Source organism: Notothenia rossii (genome assembly GCF_949606895.1).
Source record: "Notothenia rossii genome assembly, chromosome: 10".
In the NCBI taxonomy this organism is placed as follows: domain Eukaryota; kingdom Metazoa; phylum Chordata; class Actinopteri; order Perciformes; family Nototheniidae; genus Notothenia; species Notothenia rossii.
In genome coordinates, this window is record NC_136908.1 from 9,702,569 (window position 1) to 9,726,716 (window position 24,148).

The window sequence follows — 24,148 nt, forward strand, 5'->3', positions numbered from 1 at the left end:
GTTTCACCGAGACCGCCTGCTCTGAACAACCAATCACCGTACTGACCGCTTCTAAACTCATGCACGAGAATCGACGTAATTCATAGCAACGGCGCGTCACTCTTAGTTCACCCTTAGTATGAGTAGGTCTCAGCGGCTTTGTGAATAACTTTTAAGAAAAAACTCCTACGTAAAATGTTTTAGCGCGAGTTAGGAGCACTCCTAGCGGTAAGATAAAATGCTTTGTGAATACGGCCCCAGATCTCTATATCTAAGAATATATAAAACTGTATATATTACATTTTAATTTGTATCTTTTATTTACTATTATTTCCGACACAGTTTTTCCTTTTTTCAGAACGGTACATTCTCAACTATCTTGTATTTAAAACATAACAAATTGGTAAGAACTGAGATTTCTAATTACAATAGATAAAATACAGTCACTATAATACCACATTCTTTGCTTCAACTAAGGTAAATGGTCACAAGAGTAAATAGATAGCGTTCGTTTAGTTTAAGAGAAAAAAAGACAGAAGTCAAAGAAATACAACTTTATTTAAGTGTAAACAAAAAAATGCATAGGAAATGTTTAAAGTCCACAGAGTACAGAGAGAGCGGCAGGTGGCCAATATATTATAGTCTCCTTTACTTTATTTAGACTGAAAACCTAACTAAACTCAGCAGTGTGAGTGTGAGTGTGTGTGTAAAAGAGGGAGGAAAGGTTAGACTGATAAACACACGCACACGCACGCACACACACACACACACACACACACACACACACACCCAGGCCTGCATGAGGAAGCGCCAGCAGCAACCATCTAAACTCAGCGGACCACCCCGGCCCGCCCTGCCTCTTGGACTGTTGGAGGATACATTCAGTGAATTTCTGCTTACACAACATGGATGCAGCGCACAAACACAACACACACTCACACACACCCAACAGCCGGGAGAACAGGACACAACGCAAACAAGATTTTTGGACACGATTAGCTGGCTGTCAGACCCTCAGGCCTCCCGTTTGGGTAAGGCCGTCGTAAAGCTGGTTCCGAACGAGGTGCTGCATGTTTCCACCACACACACATGATTCCACCTCTCACTCGAGGTATTGCTGGTGTGGAACATTTATCACCGAATAGAAAACTCTGCGTTGTGTCTTGTTCTGCGACCGGCAGCTGGTTGTGGGGAGCAAGCATCAACAAGACGCCGTTTAACCCTTTTCTTCACAAAATACATTCTAAAAGGGCCAATGGACGTCAGGTGGTGGAGAGCGTTTGTACTTTTTGTAAAAGAAAAATTGGCAAAAAACCAACCCAAAGGTTAATCAGGGGGAGCTAATCGAAAGTGATTTAGAAATAATTAGTTATATAATATGTAAATGGGGCACACAAAAGAATCAGACTAGTACTGAGAGGTCATAAGGAGAGGAGGGGGAGGGGGGTACTACATCATCACTACGGGACACGTTTCAATGAGACACCTGCAGGGCAGGGCTGTTGAGAACTACCTGAGTTTTTTTTTTTTTTCCTTTCTAAATTTTCCAACATTTTTTTTGTCTTTCTGTGTTTAGAGTATACAATCATTAAAAGAGGGTCTACGACCTTGCACATGTCACCTGGTGCAGCTTTGCTTTTTCTCTCTTACAGCCGTGAGAGGCCAGCAATAAAAATGGTGGACAAAAACCACAGGGGCCCAATAATAAAATAAAATAAAACACCGAACAGGAGTGCAGTCGCCGCACTTCCTGGGTTCTTATAAAGACGAGGAAGGAAGCTGATTGCTAGTTTGTGCTGCAGAAAGCTAGCTGCTTCTCACATGACAGCGAGCGAGTTCCCATTACTAGGTCAAACACAAAACGGCCACCTTGTGGATTCATCGTATTTGGGGAGGTACATCTACAGAAGGAAAATATGTTAATATGTCTAATATTCAGACTAAAGGGAGTTAAAGTAAATTAAGCACTAATGGTGGAAGGGCGCAGCTGCCTTCTGCATTTTAATCTGAAAACGGCCTCCTTTGTTTTCAGGGCTTGAGGCTCGCCTGGCCCAACAGGTTGTGCTCTGCAGAGCCTCTTGAGAACAGGAAATACAATCGCAAAGGTCAAAGGTTAATCCCATCCAACGCAACCCTAAACACACACATACATACACATCTTTGGGTATATATTTTGGTAAAAACCATCCCAATAGTCGGCTACCCCACCCCAACCGAGTTTTTTTTCAACACCTATCAATATAATACAAGGACTTTTTAAAGCATGCAACAAAAAAATGAAAAACATATTTACGTTTTAAAATAAAAATGTTTCCTCTTTAAGAGGAACCTAAGGACCTTAAAGATAGAATTCAGCTATAAAAAAAAAAAACGGATGCAACTTGAATGAACATTTTCACAGAGTTAATACTGAAAAGCAAAAAACAATCTTACTGGTGAAACTAGTGTTGAGTTCAAAGCAGCTGGGTCTGTGGAATCAAACTGGCTCGCCTAATGTGCTAATAGCTCCACTTTAATAATAAACCAGGCTGTTGTAATGCCTTAAGCGTATTCCTATGATGCGTTCGTTTAAACTGCAAAATCCACTCTGAAATATTTGTAAATTGTGCTGAAAATTGAGGTAATTCTTGTGCGTTCAAAGGCGGATTTGTGAAGTTATCAACTCTTTAGAAGAGGCCACATCCTCTTGCCCTCACCCAAGTGTAATCCGCATGTTCATCATCATTTTGAGGTAAATTGGGCCCAGCCCTCTTAAGTGCATCCAATCAGAGAGCGAGGATTTATCCCCAGGTGCTCTCATGGTTCCACATGTGTATCTGTGATGTAACGGCCCAGTGACGCTTGTCGTCTACAACTTCTGGTCCAAATGCCAACTCCGTTTGGCACTGAACTCTCACAGAGCATTTTGGCACGATGCTTTCCTCTGAAATATTTGGTTTCTTGATGATAAAAGGCATAGTTCACCAGACATTTTACAGTAGATTAGACAAACCAAAAAGCTGCTCAGGGTTGCAGGATGGAGCGATGACCATAATATAATTTTTCTCTGTTTCAACAAAACCATGATCTTTGGTCCAAGAGCTAAGGAACACGTACTGCACTGTAACACAAGAAGATTCAAAGAATGAGGTATATCTGTAATGCATTAAAAATCAGACAAGGTATGCTTAAATATAAGAGTAAAAACGTAGTATGTGTAACAAGTTGAGGTATTTAAATGTTTAAATGCACAGTAGCTATGAGTGACACACTTGAGGTATTCCGGAGTTGAGGTAAATATACGAGAAAGGAGGTAAAACAACCATTGAGGTACAGGATATCTGAGATATGACGGCCTAAATCCTCTCCTCTGAGGGGAGCGCCGGTCGGTCATTCTTTTCAAAAGGTCCCAAAATTCGTCGCTAGGCTAAGGAAGTGGCTAACAGAACAGAATAATTGTCTAGTGCTTCCAGTGGGACACGGATAAAAAAAAAAAGGGCAAGGGGATTTAAAACCCTGCAAGAGTTAGTAGCGATTAGTTTCTATTGAGGTACAGATCTGAGATTCTATTCTGAGTCTACGGGTCGCCTAAAAAGGACCAAAGATGGGCGAGGTTTGATTGAGGCGATAAATGCGGGGGAGGGAAAGGGGGTTATCTTTGGTGCGGGTATCTTCTGTTCTCTACACCACGAACATCTGCAGAAATCTCCTGTCACATCCTGGATCAAACAGCTGGAGGTCATAGCGGGAAGTCAAAGTGCACGTGCATGATAAACTCACGTGCACTTTGTTCTTCTAAGCCTTACATGGACGACGCTATGACCTCAACTCCAGGCCTGTTATGAACTCGAGACTTCCCAGCAACAATGATTATTTAAGAAAACGTTTTTAAAGGGGATTTTTTTTTTCTTTCTTTAAATCGCCAAATCTACAATTGGCCATTCTACAGAAAATCTAACTTTGGTTAACTCCAGTAGTCTATAGACCTCCATCTTTAGAGGAATCGGTCTACTGACGCTTAAGCTGGAGGTTTCTCCTCAACTCCAACATCAATAAATAGGGCAGGGCTTCCTGATCGTGCCCTCTCATTCGACTACATCCCGGGCCCCAAGGAGCCACAGACGGTGGCTTTCAACCACCATCCAAATCAAAAGGATTGTAAATGTCAGGCCTTAAATTTGATGTCATTGACGTCCTCTGGACAGCCAAATCAGGTGTCTACTTGTGAGGCTTTTGTCACACAGCATGCCTCATGAAAAAGGTGTCATTCAATTAAATGATTAAATCTCTATGTTAAGATCGCTAATAGATACAGATCTTGGAAACAAAATTCATCACCAAAATCCTTTGGTGTGTTCCCTTTTAGATACTGCACACTTTAATTTGCATTTATGCAGCTGACTGGAGAATAACGACTCAGGTTGTCTTCAGAACAATAATTCTTCCAGTCTTATGAGACACGGTTGGGGAAGGGGAGTATTGGATGATCATATTTTAGAACAGGATTTATTTTAGGGATTGTTTTGGAGATGACTTTAAATATTTTTAATTCTCAATAGATTCACTCAGCATTAGCCAGTAAAACTAGAGGGGGGGGGGGGGGGTCTGATCATTTCAATCAGTCCTACGTGACCTGAGCTAATTCAGAGCCACAAAGAGACAAGGGTCGATGCATAAGCAAAAAACTAACCAGTCGGAAAGAAACATTAAAAAGGAAACTAAATCCCTCTCCGAGAGAAGCCCTCGAATGAGAATAAATCATGCAGCCTCGACAGCGGTCTGAGTATTGTCTCAGCAACAACATTCAGGAGGTTCACTTTAACTCATATTTCGAAATGCGCAGCAAGAATGTCTTTAATCCTGTGCAAATATCAACTGAACAGTCTATTCTTTTTGTGTCTTTCTTAAATAACAAAGTATAGAGGTAGGCTTTTCTTCTTTGTAAAACTTCACAGACTTTAAACCTCTGCTCAGTGACTATGAGTACATTCATAAAGAGCTAAATGAGGTAGGTGTGGAGCAGAGGGTACAAGATTTCAAGAAAAGTGAAAAAATCCCTGAGATGGATACTAAAGAGGAGCTCACAGAGAGGCTTCAGAGCAGCTGAGACCGGGGGAATGGAAATATGGCTTTTTCTACTGATTATCAATTTGTAGAGGTCCCCTTTGTCATACATACCACAGATATCTGATTGGAAAATATATATCAATACACATGATTTTTGTTTTTATTTCCCTTCACTGCAGCTTGCTCTCAACCCTCTCTGCGCCCGCCTCCTGTTGTGTCTGTTGATCCATTCTCTCGCCTCCATTTCCTTCATCAAGAAAACTGCAAACGGAGGCGGAGAATGCAAAAAAAATAAATCTTAAAACTTGAGGATGCGATTATTTCCAAAGTCAACGACCACGATGACTCCTTCGGGCGTCACAGCCACACCGGAGGGGCGGTCCATCTGTCCGAAGCTATTCCCCTGTGTGCCAAATTTGCATAAGAAGTTCCCGTTGGGCTCGAACACTTGGACCCGGTGGTTGCGGGAGTCGGCCACGATGATGCGGTTCTCGTGGTCCACGGCGACGCCCTGGGGCCGCAGAAACTGCCCGTTCCCGGTGCCCTCGGAGCCCAGGAAGCGAGCCGACTGGCAGTCCGGCCGGATGACCAGCAGCCTGTGGTTGTTGAAGTCGGTCACCACCAGGTGGTCTTCGTGGTTAAAGGCCACGCCCCTGGGAGAGTCAAAGTGTTTCCACAGGGCCCCCTCGAAGCCGTACTTGTTGAGGAAGGAGCCGTCGGGGCCGAAGAGCTGCACGCGGTGGTTCCTGGTGTCCGAGACCAGGATCTTACCCTCAGAGTTGACAGCCACATCCCAGGGATAGTTGAACTGCCCGTTCTTGGTACCCTTTTCCCCAAACTTCAGCAGGAACTGGCCCTCAAAAGTAAACACCTGTCAGACAAAGCAAATGTGTTAGAGTCCAACGTGTTTATATCTGCAGGAGAGAGAATAAGCATGTGGAGCTGTGTGTTTACACGGCTTTAAAAGGTTTTCAGAAGCTTAACATGCTTTTTTACAATAACATTTATTCTCCAATGTCTTATGGACTTCCAATTCACATGTGGAATGCCAGCTAAATTAGCACCTAAACATTTCGTACCTGCACTCGGTGATTGTCCTTATCAGCCACAATGATTCGTCTCTGACTGTCACATGCAACCCCGGCCGGACGGTCAAACTGTCCCGGACGGGAACCCAGAGAGCCAAACTTATGGTGGAAGGCACCGCAGGGCTTGAATATCTGGAGAGCGAAGAAACAAAAACGATGATTCCAATTCAATGAAAGCTCTAATTGTTTAAGTGAAAGGGTCAAACTCAGCTGTGTTTGTGCAGTTTCTACAGAATGTACTCTAATGTATACACAGCTAATGTCTTCACCAAAGCAAAGCCCACGGGTGTGTGATACATTTATAGCGCCTTCCATAGAATTGAGGACATTTCTTCTATTAAATATTTTTTTCTATTTCTCTTTAAGTGACATTGGTGTGTCAGCATGTGTGTGTGTGTGTGTGTGTGTGTGTGTGTGTGTGTGTGTGTGTGTGTGTGTGTGTGTGTGGCCTAGCATTGCTATACTTGTGGGGACCTAAATCTGTTTACACAGTCACGTGTGGGGACTCGCTTCCCTTATGGGGACAATTGGAGGTCCCCATGAGGGGAATCACTAATTTTAGGGTGAAGACTTGGTTAGGTTTAGGGTTAGGGTAAGGTTAAGGGTTAGGGTTAGGCATGTGTTGGTTATGGTTAAGGTTAGGATAAGTCTCCAGGAAATGCATGTAAGTCAATGTAATGTCCCCTGAAGTGATGTATATGTGTGTGTGTGTGTGTGTGTGTGTGTGTGTGTGTGTGTGTGTGTGTAAGAATGGAAGCCAAATGCACTTTTCCGTACTCAAACACAAAGTTTGTTTTGCAGACTCTCCCCCATGTAAACCATTTGGCACAAAAATCAACAGTGTGAAGTTAGCATGAACTGCTGAGTGGATGGTACATTACTTATAACCACTCTAAATTCACTTTAAGTCCAGATCGCTGTGGTGTTTAGTCGAGACAGACTGAAACAAAGGATAGAATTACAAACAAAAGGAAATGTGTATGTATATACATGGACAAGGGAATAACTGGTTATATGTGTGTATGAATGTATATTCATGACATCATCCCCTCTGTTTGTACCACCGTTATTGAAATGAGAATTGCTGCAAGGGGCAGCAAATGGAAGACATAGTGAGAATATAGCTTAGACCTCTCTGCATATCAATGCTTTTTTGTTGCTTTCATTTGACTTAAAAAAAAACGTGTTAATAAATGTTGTCTTTGTTGTGATTGACCTATACTTTATGCATAAACATGAGTTTGTGTTCGAGGCAAAGTGCATCTGTTCACAAAATAAGTCGATCAATTAAAAAGTATTAAGGAGTTTTTATAGCGTTTGGAGCAAAAAATAAAGCCCTCTTTATAAATTGCTTTAACTACATTTAACTGGCCGGGGATAGTGAAGATTCATAACAAACATTCTTGTGACAGTGTGATTGAAGATCCAAATTAAAAAAAGCATTTCAAAAGCGTTTTTGTCGTATGCAGAAAAAGCCAAAGCGTTGTGGTTGGCAATCAGAATCTTAGGTCCACATACATACATACCATATACTTTAGACATGAAGCAATAAGAAAGAAAAACAGTGAGAAGAACAGTGCAATACAAATGTAAATCCAGAGACAAGTAAACTATGTAAAAGTAGTAAAGAATAAGATAAAACAGAATGAAAAATTAAAAACCATACAGTGGAATAAAATAATGCAAATGAACTCTAACCAGATGTACGTGTTGAAAAGAGCAGGCAGAAGTCTCTACCTGTACGCGGTTGTTGCTCCGGTCGGCCACCACCACGTATCCCTCCTTGTCCACGCTGATGCCCCAGGGGCGACAGAGCTGGCCGTCCCCCTCCCCCTCATTCCCAAAGGCTGCCACCTGTGACCCCAGGGCACCGTAGCTGCGCCCCGACTTCACCAGCACCTTGAAGGGGCTGCTCTGGATGTGCTGGTTACACACCAGCACCGACAGCAGGTGCTCCCCCTCACTCTTGGGAAGGTAGCCCACGGTGTACGAGCCGTTCTGGTGGTCCTTGACCTCCACGGCCGTCAGGTGACCGTCCGGGACCGACATGATGATCGCGGACACCGCGTCGCCGCCGGAGAGACGAGGCTCGCCGTCATGGTCGTATCCAATCACAGTGAAGGAGGAGGGTTTGCCACGAAGGGCAGTTTTTAGCCCCTCGCCGTGGGCTTTGGTGACGGGGGCGAAGGCTCCGCTGCTGATCAGACCCATCGACTGGACGGCTATGTACAGAGCCTGAGCGTGACGGAAAACATTAGTGTGTTTTAAAGATTTACGCTCTTAACAGAATGCATTTAAATAATCCACAAGGTTAAACAGACATAACCCCTCTCCTCCAATCAGTGTTTTGTATTAGTCTTTGTATTGAACATGTTAGAAACAAAACAAACAATAATTAATATTTTAACAAAGAAGCAAAAAAAAAAGAATTCAAGGTATAAAACAAAAAAAAATTCTCAAATAGTTTCCGTCATGTTCAAAAAGGTCCTATCCCCTCTAGCGTACATTGTTCATGAAAAAGGTTTTGGTCATCGTCATCAGCATCCGTTATATTTGATTACCGTAATTTTCGGACTATAAGCCGCGCCTTTTTCCCTATTTTTCGACACTGCGGTTTATATAACGGTGCGGCTAATCTATGGATTTTTACAGCTAACGGCCACCACCTTTAACTCTATGGGCTCTATGGCCGGTCCGCGGACCCCCACCTTTAAGCGGCGGGTTCCAGCAGGAAAAGCTGGAGGCCGGAAAAGAGTGAGACAGGTAGCGCGCAAAAGTAAAAGTGGAACCGAGAGTGGTTCAGGTGCGGCTTATAGTCCGAAAATTACGGTAATTGTTTTAAACCAATCATTTATTTGTACAAAAACAAATAACTTTTATAACGACAAGAAATAGCAAGCATGAGTTCACAGCTCCTGCTCATAACCATTCAGGATTTGGTTTCTACATAATTGTTTTAGTGTTGCTTTTCTTTAAAAAGGTCCCATGTCATGGCCATTTCTACTGATCATAATTCCATTGTTGAGGTCTACTAAAATAGATTTATATTGTGCAATTTTCCATGTGCACACACACACACACACACACACACACACACACACACACACACACACACACACACACACACACACACACACACACACACACACACACACACACACACACACACACACACACACACACACACACACACACACACACACACACACACACACACACACACACACACACACACACACACACACACACACACACACACACACACACACACACACACACACACACACACACACACACACACACACACACACACCTGCAGCCTGGCTGTGAGTAACGTGTGCTCACACACACACACACACAGCCTTGCCGTGTCCCACCGTCTCAGGGAGGAGAAATTGGCGGAGCTGCAGCTGAGAACAGATTGAATGTGTGTGTGTGAGGAAGTCTGTGGATTGGTCAATTTGGACCAATCCACAGACTTAACCTAACGGCTCCACGGATTGGTCCATTTGGGTATGGGCACGTCACTGTACCCAGGAAGAAAACAAGAAATCCCCAACGAGGCGTTCTGGGGCAGCACAGACAGGTATTTTCTGTGTTAGAGTTTTACTCACTTCAGGGTGTACTTTGAGGGTTTTTGCCTCTGCAGACCGTTTACATGCAGAAAAACCTTCATAACACACAAGGGGACGGGTAATAACCGGAAAAGCATGACATGGGACCTTTAAAGCCTCATTTCTCTTTTAGTCTCATCTTTCAGAGGATGTTGTCATGTTAGGCTATACTTTATTTGACAGGAGATGAGCTACCTGGTCTGGAGGAGTGAACATGAAGCGGTCGTCCTCCTGCGCCTGCAGCAGACCCCGCAGAGCTTTCAACTCGTGGATCTGAGTGAGCATTCGCTCTCGGGCCAGCAGGACGTCCAGGTGGCGGCCCTCGTCCAGCACCTGGCTGACGGCGGCGATGGTGCTGTCCAACTTGGTCAGACTCTGGTGCAGTTTCTCCACCTGCAGGTACAGAGACTTGGCCTTCACCTGACGGATCTTCTCCACCTGAGAGGAGACAGAACCAGGAACCAGAACGTCAACAATCTCTAAAAAGTTTTTTTTGCTGCAGGAAATTATAAGGTTATATCTTGTATGATATATTTAAAACAGCACAGATTTCATAGGCAACTAAAAAACAAACTATTTTGCCTTATTATATTAAAAAATTACACATTTATGTATTTTAAGGTTTGTCTGTTCCTGAAGTGATGCCACTATATGCACTCTATACAAGTGTGTGTGTGTGTGTGTGTGTGTGTGTGTGTGTGTGTGTGTGTGTGTGTGTGTGTGTGTGTGTGTGTGTGTGTGTGTGTGTGTGTGTGTGTGTGTGTGTGTGTGTGTGTGTGTGTGTGTGTGTGTGTGTGTGTGTGTGTGTGTGTCATACTGGTAAACTTCATTCAAAGATCCCCCGATATAACACACTTCTCTGTGCAAACACATGACTATGTCATTTTAAACATAAGATTGAAAGTGGAATGAAACAAGTCTCCTGGTAATCTAAACCCAGTGTGCCCACAGGGTGGCAGCAATGTGCTGACCATGCCAAGTCTCTCAGATATTCAGGAAGGAGAAGAAGAATAGTTGAACAGGGCATCAGTGTGTCTAAAGTCTGGTACAATGCAGGTTAAGTGAAGTGACTTGAAGTAGCAGAGATACATCTACAAGACACACTATTAAATGTTTACTTAAAGTTAATGGGCATGGACGAGAACTAGTACATTACATGGTAATTAACAAATGAATGTGATTGACAAAATGTGCTTGACTTGGTATGGTCGTTCCATAATATTTAATCCTGTGTCATTACTATTCATGACTCCCTGATTGTGATACAGGAAATATGGATATTATTTTTTTTGGGAAGCGCAATTGAAAATCCTTGTTGATCCTTTCATTCAAACATACAAAATGAAATACTGCAACTGTAGATAGATACATCTTAAATGTTTGTAATACATTAAAACAAAAGGGCAAAACTAATGCATATTCTATAAGTGCTAAATAGTTAGCTGTGAGTCCAATTTGCATCACAGTTAGTATTTCTTAAGCAGTTGTAGGATTATTGCAGGTTTGTTGCTTCTGTCTGAACAATACAACAGAAGACAATAGGACAACAATGAGCATACAAACTCAACTATACAAAGAGATACCAGGGTCGGCAGCTCACAAAATGAAAAGTGGTTCAGGAGTGATGTATTCATCCGAAGGTGAAGAAAATAAATTAACTTGCCACTAAAGCACGACACATCTCTGTTCCCTTTAGAAGCCAAGTAGAGTTACGGTACAGTCGGTGAGAACAAAGCATTAAAGAGGGTGGCAGAACCTGAGAAGCACAGATTGGGCTCTTGCTTACCGTCAGCAAACAAAAAGAGTAAAACACAATAGCCTGACTGCTTCTATGGCTAGAAGGACTTCTGATAGCGGGGAGGGACTGTGAAAGAAACAAAAGAGAGGGGCTCTTTTGTTAATCCTTGGCGTAAGTGGAACTGCAATTTGCATCTGTGTGACTCGAGTTACACTTTATAGCCACGCGGGACAATGACTCAAGTTAGGCTGTCTAATGGGCAGACATGGACTTTGAGTTGAACACACTCATTGTTGGTTGGTATGTATTTCAAAGAGGTCCTGAGCGGAAAAACCCCAGAGACAGCGAGAAGGACTGCTCTTTGATGTAATAACACCTTATCATTTAACATGCTAGCCAACGCCGGTGCTACACATTCACAACCTACACAAGATTTACACAAATATTTCACCCCTGAGTAACTTTATACTATTGCTTTTGCTGTCATCTCACAGCCATGGATCACTCTAGAGCAGAGCCACGGAGCTGAGTCACTGCAGAGCGCCTTCCCAGATTTAGTTTCTGTTTTCCGGACACCACTGTGAGCCCGTGGCCATCACACAGGCTCACCGTACAGGAAACACTACCCGAGTCATTTCCAATATCTTGTCTGAGTCAGCAGAGGACAGCTCAACTTGCAAGCTTTATTCACCTGAGTCAATGAGAGCATAGGAACGTGATAGCATGCCACCACTGCAGTCTTACTCAGCTCAAATGACCAAACTCGGTATTATTGAGGTGTCACAGATGACCATTATTTCTAAGGAGTTTCTGTTCTTTTAGTCCCAAGTTGAGGATTTTGTAGCGTATATTGGCAATGATCGATATAATCTATGATTAGGTTAATGTATTTACCGTTAGAGGGGGAATGATTAATTTTTAGTTTAACCAAAATGTATTATTTAATGACTAATCGGTTGTTGCTTCTTACAAAATGACCCTTTGCTAAGCCCCGCCCCTTTGTTGTTGTAGCAGCAGCTGCAGTCCGCAGAGCTCACGTGCGCACACACACACACCCACCTTAATACTCAGAGTAATAAATATTTTACATCTACTTATTGATATTTATAACTGTGTGTGTGTGTGTGTGTGTGTGTGTGTGTGTGTGTGTGTGTGTGTGTGTGTGTGTGTGTGTGTGTGTGTGTGTGTGTGTGTGGGGTGCTTTGGTTGCCTGTAATGACTTTATCAGGGCAGGGATAAGGGGTACTGTAGTGGTGTATAAAGGATTAAAGAGGGAACACGGGTAAGTGAAAACCTCCTCGCTGACACTTTGACCTGCACACACACACATGCACACTTGAGAGCTGTAAGATCTGAGGGAGAAATACACAGGTCAGTTTTTCAAATTTCACCAAGCCTGCTCTCAGGAGGAAAGGGGAAATAAGATCTGGGTAGACCGGTGGGTGTTCGGATAAATCATCCGTGATGTTCTGTAAGGCTACAGCAACACATTTCCACATGTACATAAACGCACATTTAACTACCCGTTTTCAGTTGTAGTTAATAGACGCAGACTTTGTGTGTTTGAACGTGTGTGTGTGTGAGAGATTTGAATGGTATAATAGCATGCATGTATGTAGCACAACAAAAGGTTTAGGGAGTTGGAGGGGCCTCAGGGATGAGGGTTGTTTCTTTCACCCAAAACCCAGCTCCTTCTCTGGATAACCTTAAACCTGGGGGGCCTTCAGAGGGTTCTTGTTTAACCTACAAGGAGTTCTTCACTGGTTATGAACCTGCTCAATTGAATACTGATGCCTCTTTATGACTTTAATAAGCAAACAAGATTATCAACATAACATGCGCCTTAAAAGCACACCTTTATTCTCCCTAACGATTGGCTCTACCAGTGTGTACCAGGAGGGTATCAAAGGATATACAATACATTCACAAAGGGACCATATTTGGGGTCTTCCCTTACTTTTAGTGTTTAATTGGGATTTTGTTCCCTCCCTAGCACTCCAACACATTGTACGTGATAGGCTAAGGGGCGGGACATCTCTTAGCGGTTGACCAATCACATCAGAGCCGACCAGCTAACCAATCAGAGCAGACAGGGCTCTGTTTTCAGACAGAGGGTGAACAGAGGTGCTGCAGCACAGGCAGTATGAGAAAAATAAAGAGCCTTTTGAACATAATAACTTGTCACAGTAGAGGCACAACACAGGAATATGAAACTGAAAACTAGCATGATATGGTCAAGTGAGTTGACGCTGATAGAAGATGCGGGCAGCAGCTCACCTTCCACAGTAGTTCACACTCCCTCTCCTCTAAAGCTTTCTTGTGTCGGAGCACGAGGGCCTTCACTTCGGTCTGCACCACCTTGGCTTTGATCTCCACCTGCTCCGCCATGGCCTGGACCTTCTCCATGCTTAGCTGTCGAAACAAAACACAAAGGAGAGTTAGCAAGTGTTTCCTTATAGTTTACCTTTTTTTATTTCAATTTTCACCTTGGTTATGAAGTTATATCATGACTGATGTCCACCTTTATCAGTCCCAAATGAAACCACACCATCATGTCACAGGGCCAAGTATCTAGAGGAGATTTTCAGTAGCTTGAAAAGTTGTAGTTTCAGCTCGGCATTGTTCCTTGAAGCGGACCTATTATGCTTTTTGGGGTTTTCCCTTTCCTGTGGTGTATAATAGAAATGACAATGGTCTGTAAGGGCTAAAAGCCCAAGGTAGCCCACACTACCCCCCCTGCCTGAAACCCCTTAATTGTACTCCTTTGTTTACTTCCGTTACATAGTGGCATCGCTAGAGTTAGGGGAGGGTAATATTGGTATAGTTATACACACAATCAGAAAAATCATCAAAAAAAACCTGGAAAAATATGTGGAAATGAGTTATCTCTCACTGCAGTGTAACAAAGGAAAGGTGGACGTCTAAACGCACACCACGTCCTGCTTTGTTTTATTACTCTGGTGAGACACAGATGACACCCAGAAACAGGATGCACAGGACCAGGAAACATTCAAAACAGAGGACACTGAACGGGACATCTTTCCTGGCAGGCCCATGCTCTAACACCTGCTCAGCTTTGCGAATTTGTTCCTTTCTCACGTTTGGCGGCTACTTTAGAAGGGAAAGGGAAACAGGGGTCAGGAATAGGAAGTCCCTTCCCACTGCACAAAATGATGCTACTTCCTGCTGATTTAACCCAGACTCGGTCCTGATATTCAAAGTGGGCATCGTGGGAATTATAAGCACTACATTTGGGGCTCATAATTGATTAATTAATGTTGTGAAAAGTATCAAAGAAATTGAGAGAAAGTGTCAAGAAATAAAAAATGGCATTGCACATTTGGTACGATTTTTTAGGCTTGATTACATATTTTTTTATCGGAAATGTTATTAACTTAACTTTATTTTAATAATCATACATTTAAATTGTATGATGTAAATTAAAATGATACTCTCAATAGATTATATTTTTATTCTATAAATAGTTCGGTATGTTTGATATTCTATTTTTAAAAACATGCACATTTCTTTTGGGTGTTTTAGGCCCTGAACAAGAATCTCTTTTACTTAATAATGTAGACACTGTTTTTTAATTACCCAAATAAACCCAGGCACTGAAATACAGCTGTATGGCATGAACTGAAGGTGTAAGCTTTTACCACCCCCAATTTGGGCTTAATGCAAATTTCCCTCTTTGTCTCCCTCCCTCTCCCCGCTGTGTTTTATCTGGCTTTTCCTGTGGCGTTTTCTGAGAGGTCACAGGGTGAGCCGGACCTCACAGGGACGAAGGGGAGGTGGGATAAGGCCTCCTTTGTGATATCAGCCGCAGGGATCAGAGGTCCCTCAAACCTCTACAGGTCATGATCTGCCACCTCTGTCTTAAGACACATACCGTCCTCCCCCACTGCTGCCCTGCAGGAACAAAGCCTGGCAGCACGCCTTCTTTCTCTTTCCCCTGGCCATTTGAGGTGGGAAGCTAAATGGTCAAATAAATCCGGCCCCCAGAGAGAGAACAGCAGGGGGGGGGGGGGGGGGGAGTTTTGGAAGAATCAGGGGAGTTGTATCAATACATGAGGAAAGAGAAAGGGAGGAAACATGAATGCTCCAACACCCTTTTTTCCGGTTAGCTTTGTGTGTTCCTCTAAAATGCAAAATCCCTTTTGTTTTGTCAAGTAATTAATCAATAATAAATGTTCCTATTTTTTCTGATTGGTTTTACAGCAGCTCAGTTTCTCTTTTTAACACTGCTTCTTGCTCTTAGTGGCTTTGGAACAAAATGGTTGCCGGTTCAAGTCCCGATTGGAAAAAAAGTACAAAGTGTGGACTGCTTACTAGATACGTCTCCTTGAGCAAGGCACAAAACCTCCAATTGCTCCCTAGTGGAGTAAAAGCTCAAATTCTCTCTGACACCCCTCCATAAAAAAATCTATGTGTTTGTGCATGTGTGTAAAGAAAAACTGAATTTCCTTGATTAAGTGGCTTCTTCTTCTTCTTCTCTTAATATCCCTCCCTGTCTCAGTGTCTTCCTCTCAACATTTTCGGAAAGACACATCTTTGAACACAAAGAGGGTGAAACCGACCAACCAAATTGCAGCGTGACGCAACTCTGACCAGCTAGGAGGTCACAAGCCTGGGGTCGGAGGTCAGGGAAGATAATGGATGTGGAGTGGGCGGAAATTTCCGACCTCATGGGACAGAGTGGAGCGTGTGTGTGCGTGCGTGCGTGCGTGCGTGCGTGCGTGCGTGTATTATCTGGCGTCAGCATTAACTCTCATGTTGACCTGGGCCAAAATAGACAAACGCATGAAAAACCAACGTAATGCCAGATGGTAGGGGGGTTTCTTATGACTCAGCACAGATCCATGTGCTGTTCATTACATACATTATTGGAATTTGTCTCTCATTGGTCAAGATAACGTGTGTGTTGTGGTATTATCTTTAGCTTTACTAAACATAGCCTGGTGACTGCTATTTAACTAGGCAGTGTTGTGATATGTGGGAATTTGCAGAACACCCAGAGTGACAAGTATCTCTCCATTAAGGCAAAAAGCGAGACCCGATCACACAAATTGTCAAGCTCTGAAGAAGAGATACAGTACATGCCCACGTGTCACATGACCTTAGTGGAACAGCTAGTATTTCAAGATTAATGGAAAGGGTCATAACACAACCACACCTCCCAGGCACATTAGACAACGCTAGGGAGTGATCCAGTAATGTTACCCCTTTTAGCTGTGGCTACAACTCATAACTCATTCATATCCACCAACGTAAATAACTTTTATTATCCCCTAACATGAGCTCAAAATGTATCCAATAGCAACAACCTCCATATACTTTGAGTTTTGGGCTTACTAGAAAATGTAAGCAGCATGCTAGCTTGCTACACTAAGCTAGTGAGCTTGGCTAACAGTTCCAGCTAAACATTAGCATGTTAGCACACTTTCATGTTTAGCTGAGACTACTTCTGTGCCTGAATACAGCGGCTAAACTGGCAATTGTAGAAGGGGTAGGGTTTGAGATTTGGTTATAAACAACCACGTTTCTTGACATGAATTGCATTTTTTTTTTGAAAAGTGTGTGAGTTCCTGAATCTCTTCCTCTCTGATTTATATAAATGACGCTCCTTTATGGTAATTAGGCAGCATTATGGAACATAACAATCCATCAGTCTTTGTAATCCAGCATATTTTTGTATATGTGTTCAGGTTGGGATTCTCTAAAACATCAAACCTTTTGAGGTTAATCTTCACCCTTTCTTCACTTATTTTGTCACTGTATGGCTTGGAAACAACTGGGGGGGGGGGGGGTCTAGGAGGCTGCCAACCAATCTATAATTACCTAATTGCAGGCTGTGTGTGTGTGCGTGCGTGCGTGCGTGCGTGCGTGCATGCGTGTGTGTGTGTGTGTGTGTGTGTGTGTGTGTGTGTGCGAGAGGGGGGAGGAGTGGATGGGTGAGTGCCTGAAAAGGGGGTAGGGCAAAGTGTTCCTTTCTCAGAAATCCTTTAAATACCTCATCTACCCTCCCCCATCCTCCTCTCCGCTCCTCCACCCCTGTGACCTTCAGCCCTGCCCCCGCCAGACCTCACCCCATGTGACCCACCTCCTTTCAGGGCCAGCTGGACACCTCTAACCCCAGGCGTTCCAGCAGCCCCTGCACTGGTCAAACTCTCAAACACATTCAGGCTGATCATCTGTGCAGAGCGAGGCTGGAAACACACAGCTGCTCTCCGCGGCGTCTCTCGGAGATGGATGAGTTTGGGTTTGTGCGGTTTGACCTTTACAAGGATTGTCTTTTTGTCAGACCTTGAAGAAATCATGCAGATGAGCTTCCCGCAGTTAAGGACTTAAATTAGGTTGGCCTTTTTGAATCCGGTGGAGTGATTCAAGCAGGTTTTCTTTTGAACCAATTATAAGGACATCTGGTCGTATTGTCCTGAATTTATATTCCGTTTTTACACACTTTTATTAGGACAATCTGATATTATACCCATGTTCTGATATGAGGATGTGTATCGTCTTAGATTTTGTTTTTTCCTGCCTTAAAAGGTTGCTTTACAATGAATGGATGTCATTTTCTGAATTTACTTGACTGTTCGAGCTATCACATTATTAACCTTTGCTCGCTAAGAAATAAATCAACATTACTTGTCAATATTTGTCAAATTTCTCATTGTTAAAATATTTTGTGAAAGCATCAACCCTACAATACGGTCACAATATTGATATCGAAGTATTTGGACAAAAATAGTAATATGGTTTTCTTTATGTCCCCTAGCTCTAGCACAACACTAAGTATTATTTTATGCAACTTTTATGTTTCCCTCAAGACTGCTGCATAAGTTCAAGCTTTTACAGTAGGAGTAAAAAAAGTAATAACTGAAGGATATTGTATGTTTTAACCCTCCTGTTGTCTTCGGGTCAAATCTGACCGATTTACTACTTTCATCAATCATAACTTTTTTGTTTTACATTCGATAGCATTAAGGCTTTATGATATCCTTCACAGTAGACATTTGAGCATATAACATTGCTGATCACCACTTTCATTGAATTTTGGATGATTTAGTCAACTTTGTAAAACCCACGGTGTACCCGGTCAAATATGACCACCATAAAGAAAAGGAATTAGTAACCATCCGGATCAGATAAAACACAGACAAACACCCACACATACTCTAGATGTGTTCCCCTCCCCCCCCTCCTTATGTGCTGAATCACACCTGGCACTCATAAACACACACACACAGAACAATTTCACACATTTCCCGCTCTTATGTGCCCATCCCCCCACATGGATCACACCTGGCACACGCAATACATGTTCAGTGTCTTTTCTTTGTATATTTACTGCAGTTTTTCATGTATACCAGTAGTCTGATACAATATGTACAGTTTGAAAGGGTGTTAAATGACATTTGGTGATGATTAATGGTTTTTGTGCAAATGTAATAGCAGGTAAAACAGGACCGGTCAAATTTGACAGCGAATACCAAAGTAAGGGGGGGAAACAAAGACAATAGGAGGGTTAATCCCTTTGAAAGTGTCTGTCCTGGTTCATGTCTCACCTGCACAGCCTGGCGTCCCTGCTGGGCGTCTGACAGCAGCTGGATGGTGATGGACCTGCAGTCCTGTACGGCGTCCTGTAGATAAACGAAGGTATGGCCCATGTGACGGCCCACACTGCACTCCCGACAGATAGGCACCGAGCAGGTTTCACAGAAGAACAGAAACACCTGGGAGAACGGGGAGACAGACAAATCAGCTTTCTGATCAGATTTGTATGTTGTGCCTCTACTATGACATGTTCAAAAAGTGCTTGAGACTGACCGATCATTTTGAAATGTTCACATTATCCCTCAGATTTCCATTTGTATATGTATGCCTAATTTAATGACATTTCTATTACGTTCTTACTATTTATAAACATTTAAAGATCTTCATGTTTAAATAATGTAAGTCCAAAAAGTCCCTGTCTATTCAAAAATATACTCTAAGTGTAAATTAATACACACTAGGGCTGCACGATATATATCGTGTCGTGACGATAATCGCGACATGCGCATGTGCGATATTCACATCGCGTGGACTCAAACACGTCATGTTACAATTATTTTGCTGCTTGCTACAAAAGGAAAACTTGCGCGGCTCTCATGTCAGGGGTACTTGAGTGAGTGACATGCAGGCTCTGCATGCACAGCAAACCACAATCACATCTCCAAAGCAAACGGACCCCGTGATTAAAGGTAAAAACATAAATAAAGTAGTTTCATGTGTTTCTCCAAGGCAGTTCGGTGCTGCTAACCGAGCAAGCTCAGCTTGTTGCTTGTTGCTCTGACAACTTAAGATCAAGGCGTCCGTGACTAAAACCCTTCATCCGGTTAAATATAGTTAAAAAAATACCAATGGTATAGCCTTAAAGTTCAAGAAAGGATGGTTTGTGGGGGGGGGGGGAAAAAAACGGTATTTTCTTCAATTCCTGTATTTTTTTATATCGCAATATATATCGCAGGGGGGGAAAAAAATCGCAATGTCAGTATTTTCCAATATTGTGCAACATACACCCCCCCACACACAAACACACAAACACACACACACCTAATTAGTGAGAATGTATTAGCAGGGAGGCTCCATCGGCAGCAGCACCCCAGAGAGTTTCTCTTTTTTCTCAAACACAGAGGGACTACAATACTCATTCAGAACAAACTCCCAACAGCTGTGGAGGAGGCTCATTAAGGGATGTCACATAATTCAAACTATTTAATATTGTCAATGCAACAGTCTAATACCTGAAGTGATTAATGCTTGAAAGCATTCTGTTTTCTTTGTAAATGTATTATTTCTTAATAATAACATGCATTTTTTTTTAAAATGTTGAATAATAGACCTTTGAAAACCATTTTATACTATTAAGTAAACATCTCTAACAGCTGGCTATTGACTTTATTAGGATGGTTTACAATCAAGACTGATTCCCAGGAGAATAGACTTTGCAGTGTTCATGGTTAATTATCAGCCTGAGTTCTGATTGGCTGTGATGGAAACATGACACCTGGGTTGACATGCCCATTTTCTACACAAGTGATACAAAATAAAAGGAAATCAATAAGGATGAAGACAATAATTATACTTTCTTCACGTTCATTTATCTCTTATCTCTTCTTCAAAGCTAGACATTTAGGCCACGTCCACACGGAGACGAAAACGAACCGAGGTCGATATCAAAAAAGTATTCCGTCCACACGGAATCGGCACCAGAAACGTTTCCGTACACACGAGACTGCTCAACCCGCTGGAGAAGCTGGAGTACATATGCCGGGCCTGTAAGTGGCGCTGTACTTCCGCCACAAAATACACCAAAAGCAGCGAAAAAGACCACAGCATGGTTGCCATGGCTGCCTGGTTGCCCTTCTGTTTATTCTCCGCGGTGGATTTGTAGTTCACGTAGTTCTCCATGTCCACTTGCTGCTGATGGTTGTGGTAGAGGAGCTGTAGATTTTACACTAACATCTGTGGCATGGCCAGTAGCGTCTGGTGCACAAAATCAACCCTGTGATCCGCGATTGTTGTTGTTGGCGAAACACATCGGGGATGAGCAGCAGACGTGGGGAGAGGCGGGGCTATGGCGTCATCGTTATCTGGAAATTATCGTATAGGGCGTACACACGAGTTTGCACCCCCAGAGCGTTTCATCTGCAGATCTACCCACCTTGGGAACCGTTATCGTTATACGCGTTTCCGTGTCGGCCTCGTGTAGACGAACCGTCTATAGTCTATACCAGAGGTGCCCAGTACGTCGACCGCGGTCGACCGCGGGGGCAATGCTGGTAGATCGCGAGTCATTCATAAATAAATAAAAAATCCAGCTCCGTTAAAATAGACAAAACAGGTTTTGATCCCTCCTCCCTTGGCCTCCCTGCCACTTAATTCAGGAGTTGACTCGATTGACAGAAAAAGCGACCTATTGCTTTCCAGTCTGTTAACCCAGAATGCAAAGCGATACAAAATCAGTCAAGTGCCGGGAGAGACAAACAACAAAATGAGTGCGGGAACGAGCAAAAAGCTAAAGACATACCACTTCCACACAGAATGGGAGGGAGAATCTTTTTTTGTGATGTCACATTCAAAGGTTATTTGCCTTATTTGTAAAGCAAGCGTCGCTCTGCCAAAGAAAGGTAACGTGGAGAGGCATTATCGGAGTGTTCACAAGGCATATGACAGCGACTTCCCTCCGAGTAGCGAGTTGAGAAAGAGAAAGGTCATGTATTATTGCTACACAAACATTATCTCTTAGTCTTAGTGTCGCCAACTCGTTTCTAACATGCAAAAAGACAAACAAATGCGTCTATGGTCGGTGTATTTTCTATCTTTCCAATCCAGAAGAGATCTCTCTCTCCCCCGTCTGTTTGCAAGGGGGCGGGGCAGTTTACACACACGCATCTGCTACATGCAGCAACACACGGAGGAGATGGTGGAGAGAAGCGCTCCAAGGTGTGGTTACATGTTACCCGTCTTGAGGTGGACAATGCTCGTCACCAAAAGTGTTTAGCATGTAAGGGCGGTAACACGAGCAATTTGTCTAAACATTTAGCAAAAGTGCTCCACATTCAGACGGAGGAATGCACCGGATTCGACTATCTTTCTAGTAGCTCTGTGGCCCCATCCACGAGTAACGTTTCCACCTCAGGTGTTCTGTATGCTAGCAGCAACACACGGAGTTAACTACATTATACAAACATGGGTTAATGATTAGAGGTAACTGAGTTATTTATTTTGTTAAAGTTTCAGCTATTCTGTTTCCAGTTCTGTCATCAGATTATTTAATAAGATTTGTTAAAACATTGTTGTTTCTTTTGATGTGAAATATTATTTATTTAATTCAAATAAAAAGCAATGTTAATTTTGTTCACAATTTGTTAAGTTAATTTAATAATATATGTATTTTTGAATCAAGTATTCATCTTTATTGTCTTCATTGTTAGTTTCCACATGCCTAAAACAACCTCAAACTAAATCTAAAAGTTGATGGCTAAATAAGAGCGTTTGAGAAATTGTGCAAGGCACACAGTAGTAGTCCGAATAGTCGATTAATCGTTTCATTAATCTATAGATAATCAAATTAGTCGTTTGTTGCAGCCCTATTGTAGTTATCCCATGTAAAAATAAAACGTGTTATTCAGCAACCCTTGCAATTTGGGATTTTATTTTTGGTTGGTAGACCTCGGTTAGCTGGTCATTTCAAAAGTAGCTCACCAGCCAAAAAAGTGTGGGCACCCCTGGTCTATACGATAGAGAACTGTAGCAGATACAACCCGTTTAGTCTCTGTGTGGACGGGGCCTTAGTCACACAGTGATTTTACTGCGCTGATCATCATGAAACCCACTTAATTTAACTTTACAAAAACACAATAAGACTAATTTAATCCATCTTTATTACTCCTTCACTGTGCCAACAATCACCAACTATGATTTAAGAGTTTGAAAAAGAAACTGAATAAGTACAAATATATTAAAAAAAGAGGCCAATGCTACATTTTCGCTGGCTTCCACCATTGTTTACCAATCATGGTTCCTGGTCCAAAAAGAAGCGTCTGTGACACGCCAAAATGAAAAGAAACCGCAAAAAAAACAAGCGTGGAGAAAATACAGTTTAAAATCAACTTTCCCAATTGTTTAAACCAACACATGAGGTTTATTTCACTGGGAAAGGGTGCTATGTTGGCAGGTATGCTTCGATTTGGTATATAATATGTATGAAAGGTGAAGTAAAAGCATCCCTGATCACAGTTGAGAAAAAAGCCCCATGGGATCAGAAGGCAAGATGTTATTTAACCTTTGTTCCTAAAACCTAAGCTTTGGTCTGAACCCCTTGTCTGAATGTTGATTGTTTGTAATGGAGGCTAATTAAATATGCAGTAGCCATCATATCCCAAAGAGACACCAGATGAATGGCCTCCAATGGCAGGAGACCTGAGTGGATGGGGAGGGGCCGGCAATCAATCCATCAATAATGACTGTTCCCCCAGGGAAGCAGCATAATCTAATGACACACACACTGACACACACACTGACACACACACTGACACACTGACACACACACACACACACACACACACACACACACACACACACACACACACACACACACACACACACACACACACACACACACACACACACACACACACACACACACACACACACACACACACACACACACACACACACACACACACACACACACACACACACACACACACACACACACACACACTTCTTCCAACTTCCTCCTCCTTTCTGCCTTAAGCTCTTCTTCAGTCCTTTTCTTTTTCTTTCTGCTGTCCTATACTTCAGTCTCTGCACCGCTATGTCACTTAATGTTCTCCCCCGTGAGTCCCATCCTAACCCAACCCCCCCCTCACCACATTGCCATCTCCTAAATTCCAAGGGGACGGCACACACAAAAGCCAGGAATGCAGCTGGGCTCCAGAGTGGAGGAGGAAAGTGGAGATGACGGACACCGGGCTGATGGGGACAGGCAGATTGATGGGGGTGAGGGAGGGATTCTGGTGACCTAAAATATCTTCAAAACAGAGATCTGCAGCTAATCAAAGGAAGCTGTGCCAATATTGCCGATTACATGAAGAGTAATATCTAACGATTGTATCCCTCTACTGTTGCTT

General features: G+C 42.8%; 1 protein-coding gene across 1 annotated transcript in view; it reads right to left on the bottom strand.

Moving 5' to 3' along the window:
- Positions 1–518: 518 nt before the first annotated feature.
- The window catches only part of trim71 (tripartite motif containing 71, E3 ubiquitin protein ligase), a 37,787-nt gene continuing 14,157 nt past the window's right edge, over positions 519–24,148 (bottom strand). Inside the window, exons 2-7 of the mRNA XM_079655874.1 lie at positions 19,034–19,201; positions 13,743–13,877; positions 9,923–10,165; positions 7,851–8,348; positions 6,105–6,245; positions 519–5,896 (exon numbers count right to left, since the gene is read on the bottom strand). Of these exons, the coding sequence (XP_079512000.1) occupies positions 5,324–5,896; positions 6,105–6,245; positions 7,851–8,348; positions 9,923–10,165; positions 13,743–13,877; positions 19,034–19,201 (1,758 nt within the window). The 3' untranslated portion in view covers positions 519–5,323. The remainder of the gene's footprint in view (positions 5,897–6,104; positions 6,246–7,850; positions 8,349–9,922; positions 10,166–13,742; positions 13,878–19,033; positions 19,202–24,148) is intronic.